Consider the following 23098-nt stretch of genomic DNA (forward strand, 5'->3'; position numbering starts at 1 on the left):
TGTACAATAAATAGTTAACATTTACATTGCAGGGTACTGCCTGTTACTTTTGTGTTAATATTGATAAGTAGTCTGTAGGAATTTATTCTCTGTTAATATATTTTAAACTTTTAATTGTTTTTTTAATTGTTTTTAATTCTTTGCAAGTTGTTTACTGTATTTTTTATTTTCAGTTGCGCCAATATCAGTACTATAGTGCTGGACTTTTGTCTAGCTATGATAAGTTTTATGAACATCAGAAACTTGTATTAGGTGGAAAAAAGAAATCAAAAGAAAAGAAAATAGATAAAAAGAAAGGTAGGTAATTATAGTTTTACTTGTTAAAGATAAACTAAAATAACAGTAATTAACTGACTGGCAGTTGCATGAAATCTTGTGTTTCTGTAGGATATAACTGTTTTGAGCAACACATAATTGTAAATATTCATTAAATTCCATTCATTAGAGAATTCTAAAATTTTTAATAGTAAAATTGTGGGAAAAAAATATAGAAAAAGTGGCACAAGTTACTCCTGAGAAAACTATGCATGTGTGTGTGGGGGTGGGGGTCAAATTAACCTCAGTGCAGCTGTCAGCATGATCACTGTTTTGTCAAATAAGCAAGTCAGTCTGTGTCAGAGCATTTTTCAGCAGAGTGTTGCAGAATATCATATAATATGAACTCCATTATGCTAAATTGTAGATTTCTTCATTAGTTAATAATGGCCATTTAAGGATAATCTGTAATTCCTGTGATGTCTTGCTTGGGTTGAAATTTCAGCCTGCTAGTATCTTCCTGCTTATGTCAACAATACTAAAAGTAACGGATCTGATTATGCTTTTCGTTAGAACTGATTTTGATCTGATTTTGCTTTTCGTTAGGATTTCAAGTTAGTTAATTCTTCGGTTCATCACAAGAGATGTTCTGAAATTGGGCATTTAATCAGTATCATTTGTACAGATTGCTGTGCCTCTTCCTTTTTTCTATTTATAATAGGCAGGCAGACTCTGCTATGTTTCAGTGTATACTACCATTCTTACTACTTAAACATTCAATCAATTACATTGGTCAACACTTAAAATGTTGCAAAAATGAAAATACCCAATCTTGACTAATTTTATGCTGCTGAACATGAAAATCCCTTTAAAATTTGTCAATTGGCTCTTGTTTTGGAATTGCAGTTGGGGTCTCATATTAGCAAATTACTCTACATTATCAACTATGTCTCTTGGCAAAATGGCAATACCACAATTTCAGTACCACCATGCTCTTATAATGTGATCGGCAACTGTTGCCTTGCTCTGCATCACATGATAAATTGTTGTCACATCAACGTCCTCTGTGAGATTTCTACTTTGTGTGCAGTATTTGAGTATTTGTAAGATTAATATGCCCTGTAATTGTGTGAATAATCCGGCTAACTCTTGTTACTTACATAGCGTCACATTAGCTTCAAGAAAGCTTCCCTTAACTCGAGCCATAAAAAGCCTTATACACCTCAGTCAGATCACCTCGCAGGTGCTTAGTCTCCAGATGGTGCAATTGCAGAACTGAAGCCTTTCTTGGTAAGAGCAACCCTTTGTTCCACTCACCAATCATGTTGCCCTTCTCTGTACTCATTTCAGAAGCTCTACATACTTCCTAAAATGAGACCTCCAGACCTTATATGCAGTACTCAAGGTGTGGTGTGACCATTACCTTATACAAGAGTATAAAACTACTATGACTTATGCATAAAACAACATACACACAGCAATGTGACCTATCCATAAAACAAATATACACAAATGTGTGGTTTCTTTGATTTTGATAACAGTGTGGCAACTGTGATTTGCATGATTGTGCAGATTGCAGAAGCTCTCTTGACAGGTTTGTTGCTTTAGAGGTGTGGAATAAGAGTTGTACATTCTAGTACATTTGGAGAATTGTGAAAATTTATTGCCCTTATTACCCTTTTTTGAGCCAGTTTTAATTAAAGAGAGAAAGAGAACCTTTATTGCAACAGAAAGAAGGTATACATACGTACAGTTGGACCTCTCTATAATGAAATCAATTGTTTACTTGAAAAAGTTCGTTAAAAAGCAATTTCATTATAAAGAAATATGACCTTTTCAACAATGAAAAATACTGCAATTCAAAATTCAGAAATATAGTAAAGGATGGGATATAAATCAGAAATAAGTGGGAATGAATAAATTTAACATTTTAAAACAGTTAATTTATTATTACATACATATTAAGAATTCTTTTAAGTGTACTAATACATAGTGCATGATGCGCACAATATAGTGCACTTTTAAGAATTATTTCGTAAAATATTTGATTATTTTTTGTTGTACACCAGATTTTACTGTACATCATTCATAAAAATGGTTGCATTTGTTTAAACACCCAAATGTATTTTTTGGCACATTTTCTTCATACCGAAGACCTTGAAGTTTCAAATACTGCCAAAATTTCATGTTTGGAAGATTTAATATTGCCCTCATTTTCATCCAACTCACCATCGACATTGTCATTAGTTCTTTGAATACTCTCCAAAATATTGGTACTCAGATGACATTATTATAAACTCCAAAAAATTCATAACGAACAAACAATAACGGGAAAAAGTAGAAGTGCTTAATAGTGTAGATAGAGGCGTTAAAACAATTTCTTTTCTTTTTTTTTTTTTAACGCCTCTATCTACACTGTTAAGCACTTTCTTTTTCCCACTATACTCAAGTATTTCCTTAGGATTAAGGAGTAACCCTAAGGATTAATCTAATGGATAAGGATTAATCATAAGGATTAACCTAATCTCAATAAATTAATCATAAGGATTAACCTAAGGAACAAGGATTAAGGTTAATTGTGCAGCAGCTAAAACAAAACTGATTTAATGACCACTTGTACCTACCATGTAAACAGAGTCAGGTGAAAGTGTGGATCACTCATTTCTGCGAAACAACAGATGAATTTCCAGGATAAAGGAAAATCACTCCTAATTCATTAATAGGGTGCTTACAGTAGAAAACAGGTTGACTAGGGCCAACATCCACGTTTGGAATATTGTCTTAATATTTGCCAGTGGCTGTGGACACATAGCAATTGACCAGCACAACTTCTCGGTACAATAGAGACAGTTGTATAGTTGTACACACACCACTCAATTTTGGAATGTTTTAGCTCTTAATTCTTTATTTCTACAGCATCAGCTCTGTTGCCTAAAGGCCAGAGGTGCGAACAATGCATACCCAGGTCTCTTGAAACCAGTTCGTTATATGGAAATTTTCTTTGTTGTAGGGAAATTATTTTCAATGTAATGAAAGAGGGAAATCAAAAACAAATTGCTACATAGAAGTTCATTAAAGAGAGATCCAACTATGTATATACCTTCTTTCATGAGCACACAAATAAATTTTTCTAAACGTTTGGTTTTATAAAAGTGGTTGCTGTATTATTATAGTAGTAAGACCTAACTTTAGAAAAACCGTGGAGCAATATGATTAATTAATAACAGATTATTTTATCATGATAGGCAACATATGAGTAACGTGTGCGCTTACTACTCGCTTGCGTGCGGCACACACACATACATACACACAGTGATAATGTATGGCTCATCAGTGTGACAATCAATCCATACTAGGATAATCATCATACTTTAATTGATTATGAATAATAGATTAATTTCACAATAAACAACAATAAAAATTACATTTATATATGATTTGAGAATTAACATTGGTCCTAAATATGAGATCATAAATTATTTATATTTCTCAGTTACAAGTTATTTATTCTGGAAGGCTTTTATTTAACTAGTTGAAATTGTTCGCGAGTCAGGCTGCACATTAGGTTTTTTTTTTTTTTTTTTTTTAATGACACCAAACATGAGGTATTAGAACCTATAGTATTTAGTATTGTGCAAGGGCTGAAGGTTGAGAAGATGAAAGAAGGTACAGAATTGAAATTTGGGGAGTACAATGTGTACAGAAAGGATAGACACGATAGGATCAGAGGACGGGTTTTGCTGTTAATTAAGAAAAACATAAAATCTAAGGAAATGCATCTAGTTGTCATAGATGAACAGTACAATGTTGAATCAGTTTGGACATAAGCATTGGGAAAGCAAAAATTAGAGTAGAAGTGTGTTATAGGCCTAATGATTCTAATGAGTACATTGAACAGTTGTACAGAGAAATGGAATGGTCCAGTAAATCAGAATGTCTTATAATGGGGGATTTTAATTTCCCAGATATAGACTGGAACTTATGGGTTGGTCACTCGCACACTAGCAAAACTTTTGTGGATTTATTGGATGATTGTTTTCTGCAGCAGCACGTTCGAGAGGCACCCAGAGAGTGTAATACTCTTGATCTGGTTATCAGCAGTGATCATTCGTGTATTAAGAATTTGCAGATAAAGGAACCATTAGGTGGCAGTGATCACAGTGTACTGATGTGGGATTTACTTAAAGATATAATTACCATCAAGGTTAGAGGGAGAAGGGTTTTTGCTTCCTTTAAAAACTGTCTGAGACCATAGTGACTACAGTGGTCTCAGATAGTTTTTAAATTCTGTACAGTGGGATCAACTGATGATGTTACCAAGAGCAAATTCTAAGTGGAACGTATTCAAGGAACTAATCGTGGAAGCTACTAGGTTTTTTTATACCAATTAAGAAATATTGTTCATGGTTTATGCCTAAATGGATATCAGATGAACTAATGAGACTCGTGGCAGAGAAGAAAAATGCATAGAATGCATATAAATTATCAGGTGACACATAAGCCTATGGCAGATATAAGCTAGTCTGTAATCAAATCACAAAGGAGGTTAGGCAAGTGAAGGCAGATTAAAAGAAGTCTTTTGCAAACGATGCTAAGAAAAACAGCAAGGACTTCTTTACTTATATAAATTCTAGAAGGAAGGGGATGAATCAGATTGGTCCACTTGATATCGATGGTTCGACTACCGATGATCCTGTTCAAATAGCTGTTAATCTGAATGAGTATTTTGCATCTAAATTCAGGAGGAGTTATTAAGGAAGGAAAATGCCAGAGGTTTATCCAACTGTAACAGGGTGCTTAATGATTTTGTAATAACTGAGGCAAAGTGGAGGAGAAAATTGTTGAAGTTAAATATAAGAAAGGCACCTGGGATGGATGGGATCTATCCAATTGTATTAAAGGAGATGGCAAAGGAAGAAAGCAAACCCTTAGCCAAAATTATGAGAGCATCCTTGTACTCAGGGGAAGTCCCCACGGCATGGAGATGTGCAAATGTATCTCCAGTTCACAAAGGGTGATCTAAGGGTGACATGAGTAAATACAGAAAAGTTGGTTTAACTTTTGTTCTGCGGAAAATAATGGAGTCACTAGTTAAAGATGCATTGCAAGACTATCTTTAACCAGTGACAAGACTGCAGTAATTCACACAAAGAATGGGTTTAAGGAAAAGTCTTGTCTTACAAATTTGATTGGATACTATGATGTGGTTACAAAGGAACTGGATGCAAAAAATAATTTTGATATCGTATACTTGGATTTCAGGAAAGCTTTTGACACTGTTCTGCCTGGAAGACTACTGTACAAATTGGATCAGTATGGTATTAAGGGCAAGTTGCTGCAATGGATAAAAGGGTAGTTGAGTGGGAGTTGACATAGTGGTAATCAGTGGACATTGCTCTTTGTGGACTAATGTTATTAGTGGGTGTTGTGCCCACTGTTGTTTTGTATATTTATCAATGATATTGATGAAGATATATCAGGCTTAATGCTGAAGTTTGCAGATGATACAAAGGTTGGCAGGGTTATTAATGACAGTAATGGCAGTTTGTCACTGAAAAAGGATCTAGAAAATTTGGGCAGATGAGCTGAGAAGTGACAACTGAACGTTAACATTGGCAAATGCAAAGTACTGCATATGGGTAGAAGTAACCCCAGAGAAACATACCAACTGTGTTGTACTACACTAACAGTGGTAGAAATTGAAAGGACCTGGTGGTAATTGTGCAGGCAGATATGAAGTTTTTTGAGCTGTGCAGGTGGTCTGCAAGAGTACCTCATGGTGTCTTGTCAATGATATACAGGAATTTTGCTGTTAAGGAAAAGGAGGTGATTATCCCTTTGTATAAGGCAATGGTCAGCCCACTCCTTTAGTACTGCGTACAGATCTCAGGCCTCATTTTAGGAAGGATATAGAGTTGCTTCAAAGTGTACAGAGAAAGGCAACATGATTGGTGAGTGGAACGAAGAAAGGCTTAAGTTCTGTAAAGTGAAGCAGCTGGAGACTAGGAACCTAATAATTGATTTTATTGAGGTGTATAAGGCCCTGAATTGGTTGAGGATGCTGAGTTCTGATTGGATTCTTCAGCTTGCTCAGATAATGAACCTGAGGGGGCATAAATTCAAATTGACGAAAGACAGTTGTAGAATAGATGTGTGGAAATTTGACTTAAGCCAGCGGGTGATTAATTGCTGTAACAAACTTTGATCTGTTGTTGTGGAAGTTGATATCTTAAATAAATTCAAGGAGGAACTGGACAAACAAAATGGATTTGTGAAATTGTTTTTTTTTTTTTTTTTTTTTTTGGCCAATGCTTTGGCTGATGAAGCATATGCTTGCTTTCTTGCATCACATGCTTCCATTACTATTACTACTAATTGATATTAGACTTGAATTTCTGCAGATTTTAATTTTCAGGAAATACGCATGAAGAAAGGTTTTTTCAGAAAAGAAAATTTGAATAAATAAATTTGGAAAATGAAAAGTTGATTCTGTGAGTTTGAAGTTGTACAGTAAAAGGATGTTTACTGGTTGTGGCACTTGTTTGGAAAAGGCATGAAGCAGAAACAACTTCTGTGAGACAGAGTTGTTAGACTGTGTCATTAATTTGCTTAGCTGCCCTCTTTTCAATGGAATCTAGAAGCCTGAGATAGGTTTGGGGCCACTTTCCCAGATGTGGCAACAATATTCCATGATTTGTGACTTGCATAGATTGAACTGCTGTTTGAAAGAAAATTAATGCGGAGAGCGAAGAGAAAACACATTTTTCTCAAACACTGATTTCTTGAGAGCAAAAACTCTTGGCATTACTTTTCTTCCATTAAGTATTAAGACAGGACTGAGTTTTAGAAGTATTGAAATGAACTAAGTTATCTTTGCCCCACAGGAGAATTACCTGGAGATCAGTGTTTAAGGAATTGGGAGTGGATAATTGAGAAGTTGAGGCTCCGTAGCCGAGTGGTCAGAGCAGGAGTGCAGTAGCACACTCTCCTTGAGTAGACCGGAGTTCAAGCCCCTTACTACTGCTAAATACGGTCGATCTGCCAACCTGCACTGGACCAGCATGGCAGATTATGGTCCATTTCCCTCAACATGAATTATTGAAGAGGCTTCCATCCTGTAGTGGGTTGATAATGGCTGCAGTTTACCTTTTTATTTGAGAAGTTGAAGGTGTTTGTGCAGAGCATGGTTTCTCAAACTGGAAAGTTGAATGCAACATGATATCATCAGCTATGGATACCATTCTGTTCAATGGAAGAAGGTCATTAATACATAAGAGAAAACAGGTGGGAGAAAGAAGTGGGGATCACCAGCATTACTGGAAAAGTTTGTTTTCTACAGCAGCATGTTCAAGAGACAACCAGAGAAAATAATACTCTTGATCTGATTATCAGCTGTGATTATGCTTTAAGAATCTGTAGATAAAGAAACCACTAGGCAGTGATAGATAAAGAAACCACCAGGCAATTGGCAGTGATCACATTGTACTGATGTAGGATTTACTTAAAGATGTAACTACCATCAGGGGTAAAGGGAAGAGTTTTTGCTTTCATAAAGGTGACTACAGTGGTATCAGAGATTTTTTAAATTCTATACCATGGAACCAACAACAAATTGTAAGTGGGAAGCATTCAAGAAATTAATCGTGGAAGCTACTAGACTTTTCTTACTGATTAAGAAATATTGTTCAAGGTTCAGGTCTTGGATGTCTGATGAACTAATGAGACTCATGGCAGAGAAGAAAAATTCATGAGATGCATATAAATTATCAGAAGATACAGATGCCCGTGGTAGATATAACCTAGTCTGTAATCAAGTCATAAAGGAGGTTAGGCAAGCCAAGTCAGATTATACAAAACCTTTCGCAAAGGATGCAAAGAAAAACATCAAAGACTTCTTTTCTTATATAAGCTATAGAAGGAAAGGAATGAATCAGATTGGTCCACTTGATATCAATGGTTCGATTTTTGAGGATTCTGCTCAGGTAGCTGACACACAGAGTATTTTGCATCTACATTCACACATGAGGAATTCTGTAGGGAAGTGGATGCCAGAAGCTTATTGAACTCTAACAGAGAGTTGAATGATTTTGTAATAACTGAGAGCAAAGTGGAGGAGAAACTGCTGAAGTTAAACATAAGGTAAGTACCTGGGGCAGATGGGATCGATCCAGTTATATTAAAGGAAGCAGCAAAGGAAGTAAGCAGGCCATGATCATGAAGGCATCCTTGGACTCAGGGAGGCCCCCACCGACTGAAGATGTGCAAGTGTATCCCCGATTCACAAAGAGGGATTGAAAGGTGGCACGAGTAATTACAGACCTGTTAGTTTAATTTCTGTTCCAGTGAAAATAATGGAGTCCCTGGTTAAAGAAATGCTGTTGGATCATCTAGACAACACTGCAGTTATAGTTCAGACACAGCATGGGTTTTTTATGGGGAAGTTTTGTCTGACCAATTTGATTAGATACTATGATGTGGTCTCAAATGTCTGGATGCAAGAAATAATTTTGATATCATATACTTGGATTTTAGCTTTTGATATTGTTGCACATGGAAGACTATTGTACAAGTTTGAGTAGCATGGCATCAAGGGTGAGTCACTACAATTTATAAAAGAATTGTTGAGTAGGAGAAGAGAGAGAGAGAGAGAGAGAGAGAGAGAGAGAGAGAGAGAGAGAGAGAGAGTGGTAATTAATGGACACTGCTCTTCAGACTAATGTTATTATTGGAGCTCTCCAGCCCACTGTTGTTTTGTCTATTTATCAGTGATATTAATGTCCAAATTTGCAGATGGTCACTACAATTTATAAAAGAATTGTTGAGTAGGAGAAGAGAGAGAGAGAGAGAGAGAGAGAGAGAGAGAGAGTGGTAATTAATGGACACTGCTCTTCAGACTAATGTTATTATTGGAGCTCTCCAGCCCACTGTTGTTTTGTCTATTTATCAGTGATATTAATGTCCAAATTTGCAGATGGTCACTACAATTTATAAAAGAATTGTTGAGTAGGAGAAGAGAGAGAGAGAGAGAGAGAGAGAGAGAGAGAGAGAGAGAGAGAGAGAGAGAGAGAGAGAGAGAGAGAGAGTGGTAATTAATGGACACTGCTCTTCAGACTAATGTTATTATTGGAGCTCTCCAGCCCACTGTTGTTTTGTATATTTATCAGTGATATTAATGTCCAAATTTGCAGATGATACAAAGGTTGTTAATGACGGTAAGGATTGTACACTGCTGCAACGGGATTTAGAAAAGTTTAGCAGATGGGATTAGAAGTGGTGACTGAAGTTTTAACATTGACAAATGTAAATTACCGTATATGGGTAGCAGTAACCCCAGAGTAACATACCTACTGTGCTCTACTATTACACTCAGGGTAGTGGAGAATGAAAAAGACCTGGTGGTAATTGAGTCAGATATGGAGTTTTCTGAGCAGTGCAGACAGGCTACAAGAGTAGCTCATGGGTTCTTGTCAAATGTATATACGAATTTTATTAGCAGTAATCCAACCAAGCAGAAGAAGAGAAGAAATCTTGCAGATCATTCAATTTTGCAATCTTGGAAAGCCAAACATGAATTTCAGAATGACCACAAGAGAAAGGCTTCATTGGAGAAGAGATCATCACTAAGTTGTGATCTGAGGTGCCTAGAGGACCACTCACCTCGACTGTATACTTAGAAGGGTTGTTTGTGAGATAATGATGAAGCATGTTGGCTTTGTGGTTTGGATTGTCTGATATTCTAGTAGGTAAATGAACAATCTGTGTGAGGTTATTAGTGCCGACCGGGTTAACCATGTGGGTAAAGTGCCTGCCTGGCAACTCAAAGGTCGTGGGTTTGAATTCCGCCTCGGGCTTGGATCAGAGTAAAAATACAAAAAATTTTGGAAGTGCATTATGGCCACAGAAGCTGATGTGCCAACAACTAAAAAAAAAAAGAGGTTATTAGTAATTGCAAAATCCTTAGCATGACCAGCTGGGTCTGTGTGAATAGAAAATGGAAGCCAGCTGGAGTTGGGAACATTAAGATTACCAAGGAAAATTCCCTCACTATTAAGCAAGTTGTACTGGAGAAACTCAAGTTTCAAAGAGAGGAAATCAGAGTTCCAAGTGATTAGTGGAGTTGGGAGAATGATAATGGCAATAGATGAATTTGATAGAATGTGGTAGAGAGATTTTAAGCCAGAGAAAATCAAAAAAGAGGAGATTATGAATTACTAAGTCTCTGACAGGGAATATCAGAATGGACAAAGCATGAGTATCACCTTTGAAACGAAAGGAATCATAGAGTGAATAATTTAGACAACTGAGATGAGCAGTCACCCGTTAACTGGGATTCTGTCAAAAAAATTAATGGGATTTGGCAGACTAAGTGGAAATGAACATCATTGAGATTAGAACTGAGACCATGTATATTTGTGAAATGAACAAGGAAATGTTTGGGAGGTTTAGATCTTTTTGCAGATGTTTGTCTTATTATTTTTACAATTCATAGTCTATTCTGTAGTAAGAAAAGGTGGGGGACATGCTGTATGAAGTAATGAAATTTTTGGATGTGGTGTACACATGGTAAGAATATACCCAGCTCCTTGACATAACATGGCCTCGACAATGCCCTCGCATACACACTATGTGGACTTCTTCCAGTCACTAGCTGATTCGGAAGCCTCCTAGAGTTACCAATAAGTTCGGTCTGGTGGACTTTGTTGCTGCCAGCCTATGAACACTGTTTTAGAGCTGTACCCTCAAAATGTATGGAAGATTGGATCTTGCAGTGATGTCCATTACAACCTCAAAAGACATCAATCACTCCATGATGGAAGAGATGAGAGGGTTGGTTATATATGTAGAGATTATATATGAATGGTTATTATACAGGGTGTCTCAAAAATATTGGTACAAACATTTAGGGGAGGTAGGTAACATCTAAAGGAATGTGAATCGCATAGGAACCCATAATCGGAAACGTCACCATAAGTCGGTACACGGCGCTGTTCATCAGTTCGCGAGAGGGAAAATTTCTGGTTTACTCATTCAAGCAGTAGTCGCTGCACGAAGTGTATACATCGATATATGAACTGTGAGCTGGCAAACATGCACCTAGTGTATGGATTAGCAGAGAGCCCACACAGTGTGCGCCCCCATGCTGCACACCATTGCTTCACAATAAATGTGTGGGCAGGTATGGTCGGTGACTGCTTAGTCGGCCCATACCTGTTACCATCCCGCATGAACTCCGCTAAATATCGCATCTTTCTTGAACAAGTTCTGCCAGGGTTACTTGACGATGTTCCAGCAAATATGAGACACAACATTTGGTTTCAACATGACGGGGCGCCTGCCCATTATGGAAGGTGTGTTAGTGACCATTTGAACAGGTGTTTTGGGCGTCGATGGATTGGTCATAGTGGACCGGTTGCCTTGCCCCCACACTCACCTGATTTATCGAGCCTTGATTTCTTTCTGTGGGGATCCCTCAAATCTATCGTGTATGAATCTCCTGTGGAGACGGAAATGGATCTCGTGGCGACACTTGTCTGCGCTGCTGCTGCCTATCAAAGAAACTCCAGGTGTGTTCAACCGTGTCTGCCAATCCATGCTGCATCAGTGTCATGCATGCATCGCATCTCATGGTGGAACCTTCGAGCATCTGTTGTAACATCATGAAATGCCTCCATCTTGTACTCCATTGTTAATATTATGTCAAATAAATGTTTGCCACTAATGTGCCTCTGCTACTACTTTCCTGTGACGTTTCTGGTTATGGGTTCCTATGCGATTCACATTCCTTTAGATGTTACCTACCTCCCCTAAATGTTTGTACCAACATTTTTGAGACACCCTGTATATGTGGATGGATGGGAGGGTTATATATTAAGGGTTATTATATATGTGGAAGGATGGGAGGATATATTTGTAAGTATTTTAGATTTTTTTTTTTTTTTCCCTATAAATTTCTTTGCAAAAGAAGTTTAGTTTATGTTAATCTGAATATGTAAGTGACGTGACTGCATTGTGGCAGTTGATTTGCTAGTATTGGAGTAGTCAACTTCAGCTGTAATTAGGTACATAAATTTTGGAATAGCTAATTCTGTGTAATTGAACAGAACAAAAAATAAATAAAGCAAATAACGTTGAAATGCAGTTAATTGCATTTTGTGTTTGCATGCATAATTTAACTGCTGCAGTGTGTTAATTAGCTACTATTGATTTGGAAGAAAAGTCTGGAAACATCATTTGAATAGTGCTCACATGTAGTTTTGCGACATTCTGCTGAAGCCATATCTGTATTATAAAAGGCTTGCTTTTTTTTTTTTTTTTTTTTTTTTTTATTTCTGAAAGTCAGCAGATATGTAATGTTCCTGTAGTAGCAATCACCTGCAAGTTTGTTAAGATGTGCATCAAAGCCTTGCACAAACACTAGCATTCGGAATGGGAGAATTCATCCACCAAGCACTTAGGCAAGAGAAGCAAGGATTTAGCAAAGATTCACAAAACAGTGAGGGTGGGGGGGGGGCTTGCCACAAGTTTGTTCCATAGTAGTTGAGTAGTGGTTATTTCAATCAAAAGTGGTATTCAGTTGTTTAGTTTCACTGAGCACCAAAAAATGCTGAATTCCCAGGAATAAAGATAGTCATTTGGTCCTTTGATAGAGCTGTGATTTCCAATTAGTATACTTCAGCAGCCAGAACTCTATAGCAATGATGGGCTCAATTGTATGTGAGTGCATTATGAATTTGGATGTGCTTTCTAATTACTAAGTAGTCTTTGATGTACAAGAGGTGCTGCTTAGCAAACCATCTGAGACTTCCTGCACACAGTGTGAGATTATTGTGATGTTGATGAAATCAAAGTTTTAAATATTTTAAAATTGGAATTAAATATTACTGAGATCTCTGTGGTTGAGACAGTTCAGATAAGCAGGGGGGAGCTTGCCACAAGTTTGTTCCATAGTAGTTGAGTAGTGGTTATTTCAATCAAAAGTGGTATTCAGTTGTTTAGTTTCACTGAGCACCAAAAAATGCTGAATTCCCAGGAATAAAGATAGTCATTTGGTCCTTTGATAGAGCTGTGATTTCCAATTAGTATACTTCAGCAGCCAGAACTCTATAGCAATGATGGGCTCAATTGTATGTGAGTGCATTATGAATTTGGATGTGCTTTCTAATTACTAAGTAGTCTTTGATGTACAAGAGGTGCTGCTTAGCAAACCATCTGAGACTTCCTGCACACAGTGTGAGATTATTGTGATGTTGATGAAATCAAAGTTTTAAATATTTTAAAATTGGAATTAAATATTACTGAGATCTCTGTGGTTGAGACAGTTCAGATAAGCATGTTATCATTGTAACAACAGCTATCAGTAAGGTGTGTGTGTGTGTGTGTGTGTGTGTGTGTGTGTGTGTGTGTGTGTGTGTGTGTGTGTGTGTGTGTGTGTGTGTGTGTGTGTGTGTGTGAGTGAGTGAGTGAAGGAAGTGAGTGGTATCTTGTCTGCCTCTGAACACAGAGAGGAGCACAGCCATTTAAACGATGAAGCAACAGTTGATGCTGCCCAAGGAAGCTACAAAAACGTTTAATGAGACTCAAAGAGATTCATATGTTGCTTAAATGGCTGTGCTCCTCTGTGTTCAGAGGCAGACATGATACCACTTCTTGTATCTAGGTTAATGGTTGTGTAGTGGTTTGGAAGGCATAATGGATTTGAGATGATTTATCTTGTACACTTGAATGAATCACTTAATGAATAACCACATTGAAAAAAACCAAGTGACTAATGTGTCATTGGTTTTATTTAGATCGGAATCTTTTATAGCCGTTTAAAAAACTGAGTAAACTCAGTTTTTTAGCCTACATTTCTGATGCAAGTACTCACATGCACAACTATCTATGTTGTACCCACCCTTAATGATTGTGTTTTTCATATGTGCAGCTTCATCAGTAATGTACTAATGTCAGTAATTAATATCGGTGACTACAGTAAATAACTTAGCATTAGTAGAGGCATTTGATGCAAGAAAGCAAGCTTATGCAGCATCAGCCAAAAAAAAAAAATAAATAAATAAATAAATAAAAAATAACCACTTCCACTTCACCGCTCTGTTCGTTCGAAATACCTGTCCAGCTGAGCCTTAAACTTATTTAGGCTATCAACCTCCATGACAAGGGATGGAAGTCTGTTCCACCAACCAACCACCCGCTGGCTAAAGGCAAATTTTCTCACGTCTATCCTACATCCATCTTTCCTCAATTTGAATTTATGCCCTCTCAGGTGATTATTCTGAGCAAGAGGAAGAATCCCATCAGCATTGAGCATGCTCAAACCATTCAAGGCTTTATACACCTCTATCAGATCACCTCGCTGGTGCCTAGTCTCCAGACACTGTAATTTGCAAAACTTAAGCCTTTCTTCGTAAGAGCACCCCTTTGTTCCATTCACTAATCTTGTTGCCCTTCTCTGTACTCGTTCCAGCATCTCTACATCCTTCTTGAAATGAGGCCTCCAGACCTGTATACAGTACTCTAGGTGTGGTCTGACCATTGCCTTATACAAGGGAATAATCACCTCCTTATCCCTGCTAGAAAAATTCCTATATATCATCGACAATACACCATGAGCTACTCTTGCAGCCTGTCTGCACTGCTCAGAAAACTACATATCTGCCTGCACAACTACCCCCAGGTCCCTTTCATTCTCTACCACTGTCAGTGTAGTACCACAGAGTTGATACGTTGCTCTGGGGTTGCTGTTTCCCATTTGTCATTTACATTTGTCAATGTTAAACTTCATTTGCCACCTCTCAGCCCATCTGCTCAACCTTTCCAGATCCTGTTGCAGCAGCATAGTGTCAGTAGTGTCCTTGACAACCCTGCCAACCTTCGTATCGTCTGCAAACTTGGACATTAAGCTTGATATACCATTATCAATAACATTTATAAATACAGAAAACAACAATGGATCCAACACTGAACCCTGAGGGACTCCACTAATAACATTAGTCCACGATGAGCAGTGTCCATTAATTACCGCTCTGTCTTCTCCCCCTCAATCACCCCTTTATCCATAGCAGCAGTTTGTCTCCAATGCCACACTGCTCCAATTTGTGCAGCAGTCTTCCATGTGCAGCAGTATCAAAAGCCTTTCTAAGATCCAAGTATATAATGTCAAAGTTATTCTCTGCATCCAGTTTTTGTGACTGCATCATAGTATCCAATCAAATGGGTCAGGCAAGACTTCCCCTTAACAAAACCATGCTGTGTCTGAGCTATAACTGAAGTCTTGCCTAGATGATCCTGCAGTGCTTCTTTAACCAGTGCCTCCATTAATTTTCCGGGAACAGAAGTTAAACTAACAGGTCTATAATTACTTGTCGCCCTTTGATCCTCCTTTGTGAATTGGGGTCACATTGGGGTTACAAATCTCTAGTCCATGGGTACTTCCCCTGAGTCCAAGGAAGCTCTCATAATTATGGTTAAGGGTTTGCTTACTTCCTTTGCTGCCTCCTTTAATATAACTGGATAGATCCCATCCACCCCAGGTGCCTTTCTTGTATTTATCTTCAACAATTTCTCCTCCACTTTACTCTCAGTTATTACAAGATACTCTAGCTTACTGCCAGAGTTGAATACACCTCTGGCATTCCTCTCGCTGAATAACTCCTCATGTGTGAATGTCGATGCAAAATATTCATTTAGTTTGTTAGCTATCTGAGCAGGATCTTCAACAGTTGATCCATCGATATCAAGTGGACCAAACTGATTCATCCCCTTCCTTCTAGAGTTTACATAAGTAAAGAACTTTTTGCTATTTTTCTTTGCATCCCTTGCCAAAGATTTCTCGTAATCTGCCTTCGCCTGCCTAACCTCCTTTGTAACTTGGTTACAGATCAACTTGTATCTATCATAGGCTTATGTCTCACGTGTTAATTTGTATGTATCCCATACATTTTTCTTCTCTGCCATATGTCTCATTAGTTCATCTGACATCCACTTAGGTCTAAACTTTGAACAATATTTCTTAGTTGGTTTGTAAAGCCTAGTAGCTTCCAAGATAAGTTCTTTGAATGCTTCCCATTTTGAATTTGCTTTTGGTAACATCATCAGTTGGTTCCACTGTATAGAATTTAAATACTGTCTCAGTCCATCATAGTCGCCTTTACGAAAGCAATAACCCTTTCCATTACTCCTGATGGTAGTTACCTCTTTGAGTAAATCCCACTTCGGCACACTGTGATCACTGCCACTTAGTGGTTCATTTACCTGCAGATTCTTAATGCATGAAGAATCACTACTGATAATCAAATCAAGAGTATTACTCCCTCTAGTTGCCTCCCGAACATACTGATGTAGAAAACAATCATCCAATAAATCCACAAAAGCCTTGCTAGTGCGTGAGTGACCAGCCCCCAAATTCCAGTCAATATCTGGGAAATTAAAATCCCCCATTATAAGACTATGATTTACTTGCCCACTCTATTTCCCTGTACAGTTTCTTATTATACTCATCAGAGTCATTAGCCCTATAGCAAACTCCTACTCTCAATTTTGATCTCCCAATGCTTATGTCACACCAAACTGACTCGATACTGCACTGTTCAGTAACGTCGACTGGCTTAACTTCCTTGGATTTTATGTATTTCTTAACTAATAACATAACCCCTCCTCCCTTCCTATCCTGTCTATCCTTTCTGTAGACATTGTACTCCCCAAATTCCAGTTCTGCATTCCTTATATCTGTGTGACACCACGTCTCTGAAATCCCCACAATATCTGCCTTTGATGTTTTGAGCAATACCTCAAATTCATCAAATTTATTTACTAAACTCCTAGCAAGTATACATGCACCTGTTCTTTTTCTTAGCTACCCTAACACAACTCATGTGTTTACTTGTACCCCAATGATTCCCAGCAGTCTCTGAAATATCCTGCATCTTATTTTCCAGGCTGTGGCTCATTCCAATAGAAGCAGTGCAAGAATAACTTTCACCTCTGCCAGTGGCTACTGTTAATCTATTAGTCCTTGTATCCCCCCAATCTATCAGTTTTCCGACCCACCTAACACTGCCTCGATAGCATCAGCAAACATTCTTGCACCCTTTCTATTTAAGTGTATCCCATCCCTGTAGAAGCAGTCTCTCCTGTTAACAAGTACAGACCAGGCTGAAAAAAATTCTACCCCTTGAGCCTTGCACAATCTTTCCAGATCATATACTCCCTCCTATCGTGTCTGGGCAGAATTGCAGACACTTTCAAATTCAACCCTAATTCACGGCTTTTTTTCAACAGTGACCTGTACTTGTTAAGTAATTCCGCCGGTCTCCTACTCTTAATATCATTAGTGCCAACGTTTACAACTATATCACCTTTTGTGCCCTTAAAAGATGATATCTGCTCTACAACGTCATCAACCTTTGTCCCTGGCAGACATACCCTGGTCCTGTTCCACCTATCCTTTTTACAAAGCATGTTCCCCGTTTCCCTGACAATAGAGTCACCAACAACTACTAGTTCCTTTGGGACCAGCGCATTCTGCCTTGGGGGCTGCCGTTGTGTCGCGTGATGACCAAGTGCAAGCTCTGGCATTGGTGTGGGCAGCTGAGAGCTTGATGGGCTCCTCACTTTTAATCCTTCGAGGGCATCCACCCTGTCCTTCAAGCTCTCATATGGGCCCATAATAACCCTGAGTTGTCACCTGATTTCCTTATACTCCTTGCATCGCGCACACACACAAAGACATCCCCCATGGCAGTATCATGTCCCGTACCCGACTGCTCCACAAACATCAAGCAAGTAGTGCATTTTAATAGGCTGTGATTCAAAGGGCTACTGTCCCACTCAGTTCTCCCCTGAGCCACAGCACTCCCATTAGTTTGAGCCTTTTGCTTTGCTGCTCTGGTCTGAGTCATGATTTCGATTTAATTTAAATAAAATTTCAATTTCAGTACAAAATTAAAACCTTAAACTTATATCCTAACACAGTTATAACGCTATATTTATGTTTTAGTATCGAGTGTTATCTACGAAATCCCTTTATATAACTTCCGTATCAAGTTAAGTATTAATTATTTATTTTTTACTAATTATTTATGTATAGTTAAAAGTACAATTTAATTGACAATGAAGTTCAACAAGATTAATTATCTAATTAATTGACAATATTATGTACTATATACTAACTATATTCTGCTATACTATATTAAGCTTATGCTATCTATTTCGAGATATTTTGTATCACGTAACAATGGCGGCAATTACGAACGTTAAACACGTGGATTTGATACCCTTTCCGATACTAAGTAATACCTACAAAATCTCTATCTAATTTAATCTAAGTATCGTCAATAGGAATATAAAGCTACTCTATAAAATAAGTTAATATGCCAATTTAAGCTAATAAAACAGAAAATAAATAAAAAAAAAACTTTTCTGTTCCAGGAGCGGCAAAAATGTACGTCTGCACACACAACCCTCGTTCTCTTGTTGGCTTCATGCTTTTCTTTGTTTGACCTGTCAGTGTTGGCATAAAATTTTGTAACTTGATTTTTGGTGTGGGAATGAAAAAAGCTTATCAAATCAAAATTTATGTACTTTACATTATGAGTGTTCACTTTTGGTCATGAAAAAGAACTTAACTTTCTGCTTTTACCAAAGGCTGAGTTCTCAGCACTAAGGACTTTGGCTTATGTTCATTTAGAGACAAATACCATCATCCATGGTTCTGCCTAAGCTTCTAAAATCTTTTTAAATTATAGCATCACCAGAATAGGTGAATTTGATATACATTTAAAAATCTGTAAACCTTATAAAGGTATTAGTATCTTAAGCAGAAACCCGTATAATGGTCTTTTTCTCTGAGGAGAATATAAGCCCTCGCCTTAGCAAGGAGGACATGATCTATAGTGAGAGCAGAAAGTCCGTGATTGAAATCGAATGAGATAAAGTGTATGAATTTTGATTTGATTTCAACTACTGCTTTGAAACACCCTGCAATCCTATAGTATTGTAAAATGTTTATCCCATAAGCAGTTTTGAATATTTCTCATTGGGATTGAAAAATTCATGGTCAATGGTGGGAAGAAGTTATATCTTCATGAAAAGTTCCACAGTGAGGGTGCCATTTCTGTTATTAATCTTAAAATACATTAGCATCTAAGGCCATATTGTGTTCCGTATTTTCACAGGCCAATTTGTATATTGTTTGAGCTGTAAAGCTCTGAATAACTCAGAGGAACTTTACCCCATCCTCCACAGATTGGCTAACTACCACTCAAATTGAAGAGACTTTTAAGAATCCTTCCTGTCTCTAGTGGAATTCAAATCCAGACCTCTCTGAGTGACAAGTTCAAACCACTTATACTGTCATGGAGGATGGCAGAAGTGCAAAATCACATAGAAGAAGATTTTGACCACAGTTCTGTTCATAATCATTGACCAATAATATTTTAGGGAAGAAAGCCTCAAACCATGTAAAATTCAAACTGTGACATTAGTTAGTGCATTTGCATTATTACTATATAGTTAAATTTTTTATACAAACTGAATTTTGTACATTTGCATCATTATTGTGTTGTCTCATGTTGTGAAATCCATCACAACAAGTTGTCCTCCTTATATTTCAAATACGTAACTCTTCCCCATTAGAGAAGACTACTGTGACTTATTTTCAGTTGAGTACCACCACTCAGACAGCACTGTTTTGAAGCTATTTGCCTTCTCTTCAGTGAAGCCAAAAAGAAGTATTTACCCAATCACTGATGAGAAGCTGAATAGCTTCAAAATAATAAATAAATTTTTTTTTCTGTTTATACTCCGGCACGACAACCAAGTCAGTAGAGTTTACAATAAATCGTCAATACAAATATTTATCGTATTTAGTAGTCACGGGCTTGAACCCCGGTCCACTCAAGGAACGCGTGCTATGCACTCTCGCTCCTGACCACTGGGCTACGTCAGGCCTAATGCTGTCTGAATGGTGGTACTCAACTGAAAAAAAAAAAATTGTAACCAGTGGTGGGATTCAAATAATTTAACAACCGGTTCGCTGCCCTAATGACCGTTCTAAGTATAAAAAAAACTATATACCGAAAGGTAGTTTATTATTTTATGCAGTTAATACTTAAATAAGAACAATAAAAGAGGTCCACAAAACTAGATTATGTTATAAGAAAGAGTTTTAAAATATTAATGAAAAAATATTAAATAATACCTGACAAAACTAAAACTGTTATTTAAGATATTTCCATATTGCTTCTTGATTGGCGTCCTCGCTTGCAAGTTTCTTCGCTTTTATCCGAGCATCATCGGCTGAGTGATTTATCCTTAACCACTGTAGGAATAGGATCCCATTCCTTTAGAGGTAGGCCGATTAGACTAATAGTCATTGTGTTTGATATATTAGAAACAGTTAGGCGACTTCTCATCTCTGAACATATGTTTATCTTTGAAAAACCCCTTTCCACTTCTGCTGAACTTACAGAGCAATTGTTCTGACAATATTTTTAGCTCTTTGAACACTTTCAGGAATTGCATAATTCTGGGAATTTTTTAAAACCTTTTCCAAGAAATCTCGATAATCATTAATATCAATTTGGTAATTAAAAATGTCATTGAATACGAGCAATTGTTCTTCAGCTGCTTTCCATGGAACTAGTACTTCTTCAATATTCCAGTAATCTGGCTCCAAAAAATTGAGAAATTGTAATTTATTCTTATCTTGAAATTGGCTACAACTTGCTTTTAAATGTTCACAATCCATTAGTCTTTTTTTCAAATTCGTTACGATGTTTTCTAAAAGTCTTTCTCGAGGAAGCCCGAGACAAATCGATGATTTTCTACAAATTTTATATTTTTGAAGGTTTCTGAAGTAATTAATTCATCAACTTTTTTTTCGTATGGACCCTTTTCCTTTCCAAGCATTTGAAATGCTTTAATAGATCTTATCACGAGTTTTTCAGCGTTTATTATGTCTATATTTCTTGCTTGCAGTGCATTTGAAAGAAGAGAAATTTCGTTTAAAATATCAATCATCAATGCCAAATCAGTTATAAAATATATATTTTCAAGACGGGCAGCCATACCTAAGTACCTTTTATTTGAATAAAAATAGTGATGTAGCGCTGGATAAGCGCGCCACACAGCTAGGGTTGACCTTAAACTACAGGCAGCCCATCTTGGTCCCAAAACTCTACCAATCTTTATAATTTCAATTCCAAGTTTTTCGGATATTTTGGAAAGTTCAATTTGGTTCTTATTGGATTGATGAAAAATAGTATATATCTTATCAATAAATATTTTAAAATGATTTATTTGCTTTGTTTCCTTTATCGAATCATCTAAAACAAGATGGAGGCAATGATTTAAACAGTGCCATATTATTATGTTTGGAAACTCTTTTGCAATCCTAGTGCTCATTCCAGATTTTCTCCCAAGCATAACGCTGGCACCATCTGAGCAAAATCCTATTAAATTTTTTTCTAGGTAGTTCTTAGTAAGCCCAACATTATTTAAACTTCCCATAACTGAAGAACATATTGTCTCTGCATCTTGTTTTTCCAATTCAACTAGTTCAACGAAAATTGTTGGTGATGTAACTGAATCCAAGGCCAATTCTAATGCAACAAATTCTGATTTTGGTTTCTTATTGAAAAAAATCTGTCAAACTCTGTTGCCTTTTCATCCTTTTAAGGGCTACTGCAAAAAATTTTAAAAAATGTTTTATTTTAATATATTATAGAGCAGGAGCAGATATGTGCCAATATATTTGAATATTTTTACTGGTTCTGTCCACGTATGGTCATATCATAAACTTTTATAAACAAAGCACTATGCTTATACCATTGATAAACATCAGTCAGAACATACATTTTCTTCATTTTATCGATACTGAACGAAAATTTCTTGCTGAATTAATAAATGGCATAGAATACCAGGCGCCCACCTTAAAGAGAACCCTGATCACAAGTGCCATTTTAACAACCGGTTCGCCGAACTCAACAAAAAATTAGGTACCGGTTCTGCTGAACCGGTACGAACCGGCTGAATCCCACCACTGACAGTAACCTTCTCTAATGCAGAAGTATTAGGTATTTGATGTATAAGGAGAGCAGCTCGTGAAGGATTTCATAATATGGAATGTTACAATAGTGATTGCAAATGTACAACATTTGGTTTGTCTAAAAAATTTAACAATGTAGTAAGGATGCAATCATTGACCATAAATGGAATTTATTTGCTATTGATTTGTCTTGTAAAATTTCCTTAAGTACTAAAGAATACAATAGGATTAGAAAGAAATGAGTTCCCGAAATGAATGTTACTTTATTTTTGTTATTTTTTTAAAAAAATCATTGCCACACAATGCAAGGGTAATTTTTTCAGGGCCAGTTGCAACATTAAGCTTTGCTTTGGGCATTTGTCTGTTGCTTGGTATGTATAGAATAGATCCCGTCTGGCTGATGAATTTTGTTGTAATTTGGAAATACAGTTGGAACTCTCTCTTTAACGAACTTCCATATAGAGAATTTTTCTGTTTAGCGGAATTTTTTGATCTCCCCTTGGTCATTACATTGAAAATAGTTTCCATGTAATGAAGAAAATTTCCATATAACTAACTAATTTCGAGAGACCTGGGTATGCATCGTCCGCACCTCCGGCCTTTAGGCAATAGGGCTGATGCTGTAGAAAGCACAGATTAATACCTAAAAGGATTTAGACTTAATCCCTTTAGCTCTTAAAAGCTAAAGGGATTAATTCTTATGAGCATGAATTAAGAGCTAAAACATTCCATAATTTACTCATTCCCATAAAACCTATACCCGATAAGTCGAGCTTTTACAAGTTGTCCGTAAAATCT

General features: G+C 37.0%; 1 protein-coding gene across 1 annotated transcript in view; it reads left to right on the forward strand.

The window, feature by feature from the left end:
• Ino80 (chromatin-remodeling ATPase INO80) overlaps positions 1–23098 on the forward strand; it is a 672466-nt gene that overhangs the window by 109463 nt on the left and 539905 nt on the right. Inside the window, exon 6 of the mRNA XM_090376565.1 lies at positions 174–297. Coding sequence (XP_090232691.1) covers positions 174–297 — 124 coding nt within the window. The remainder of the gene's footprint in view (positions 1–173; positions 298–23098) is intronic.

This window comes from Mastigoproctus giganteus, chromosome 6 (assembly GCF_048544385.1).
Source record: "Mastigoproctus giganteus isolate SK-2022 chromosome 6, ASM4854438v1, whole genome shotgun sequence".
In the NCBI taxonomy this organism is placed as follows: Eukaryota; Metazoa; Arthropoda; class Arachnida; order Uropygi; family Thelyphonidae; genus Mastigoproctus; species Mastigoproctus giganteus.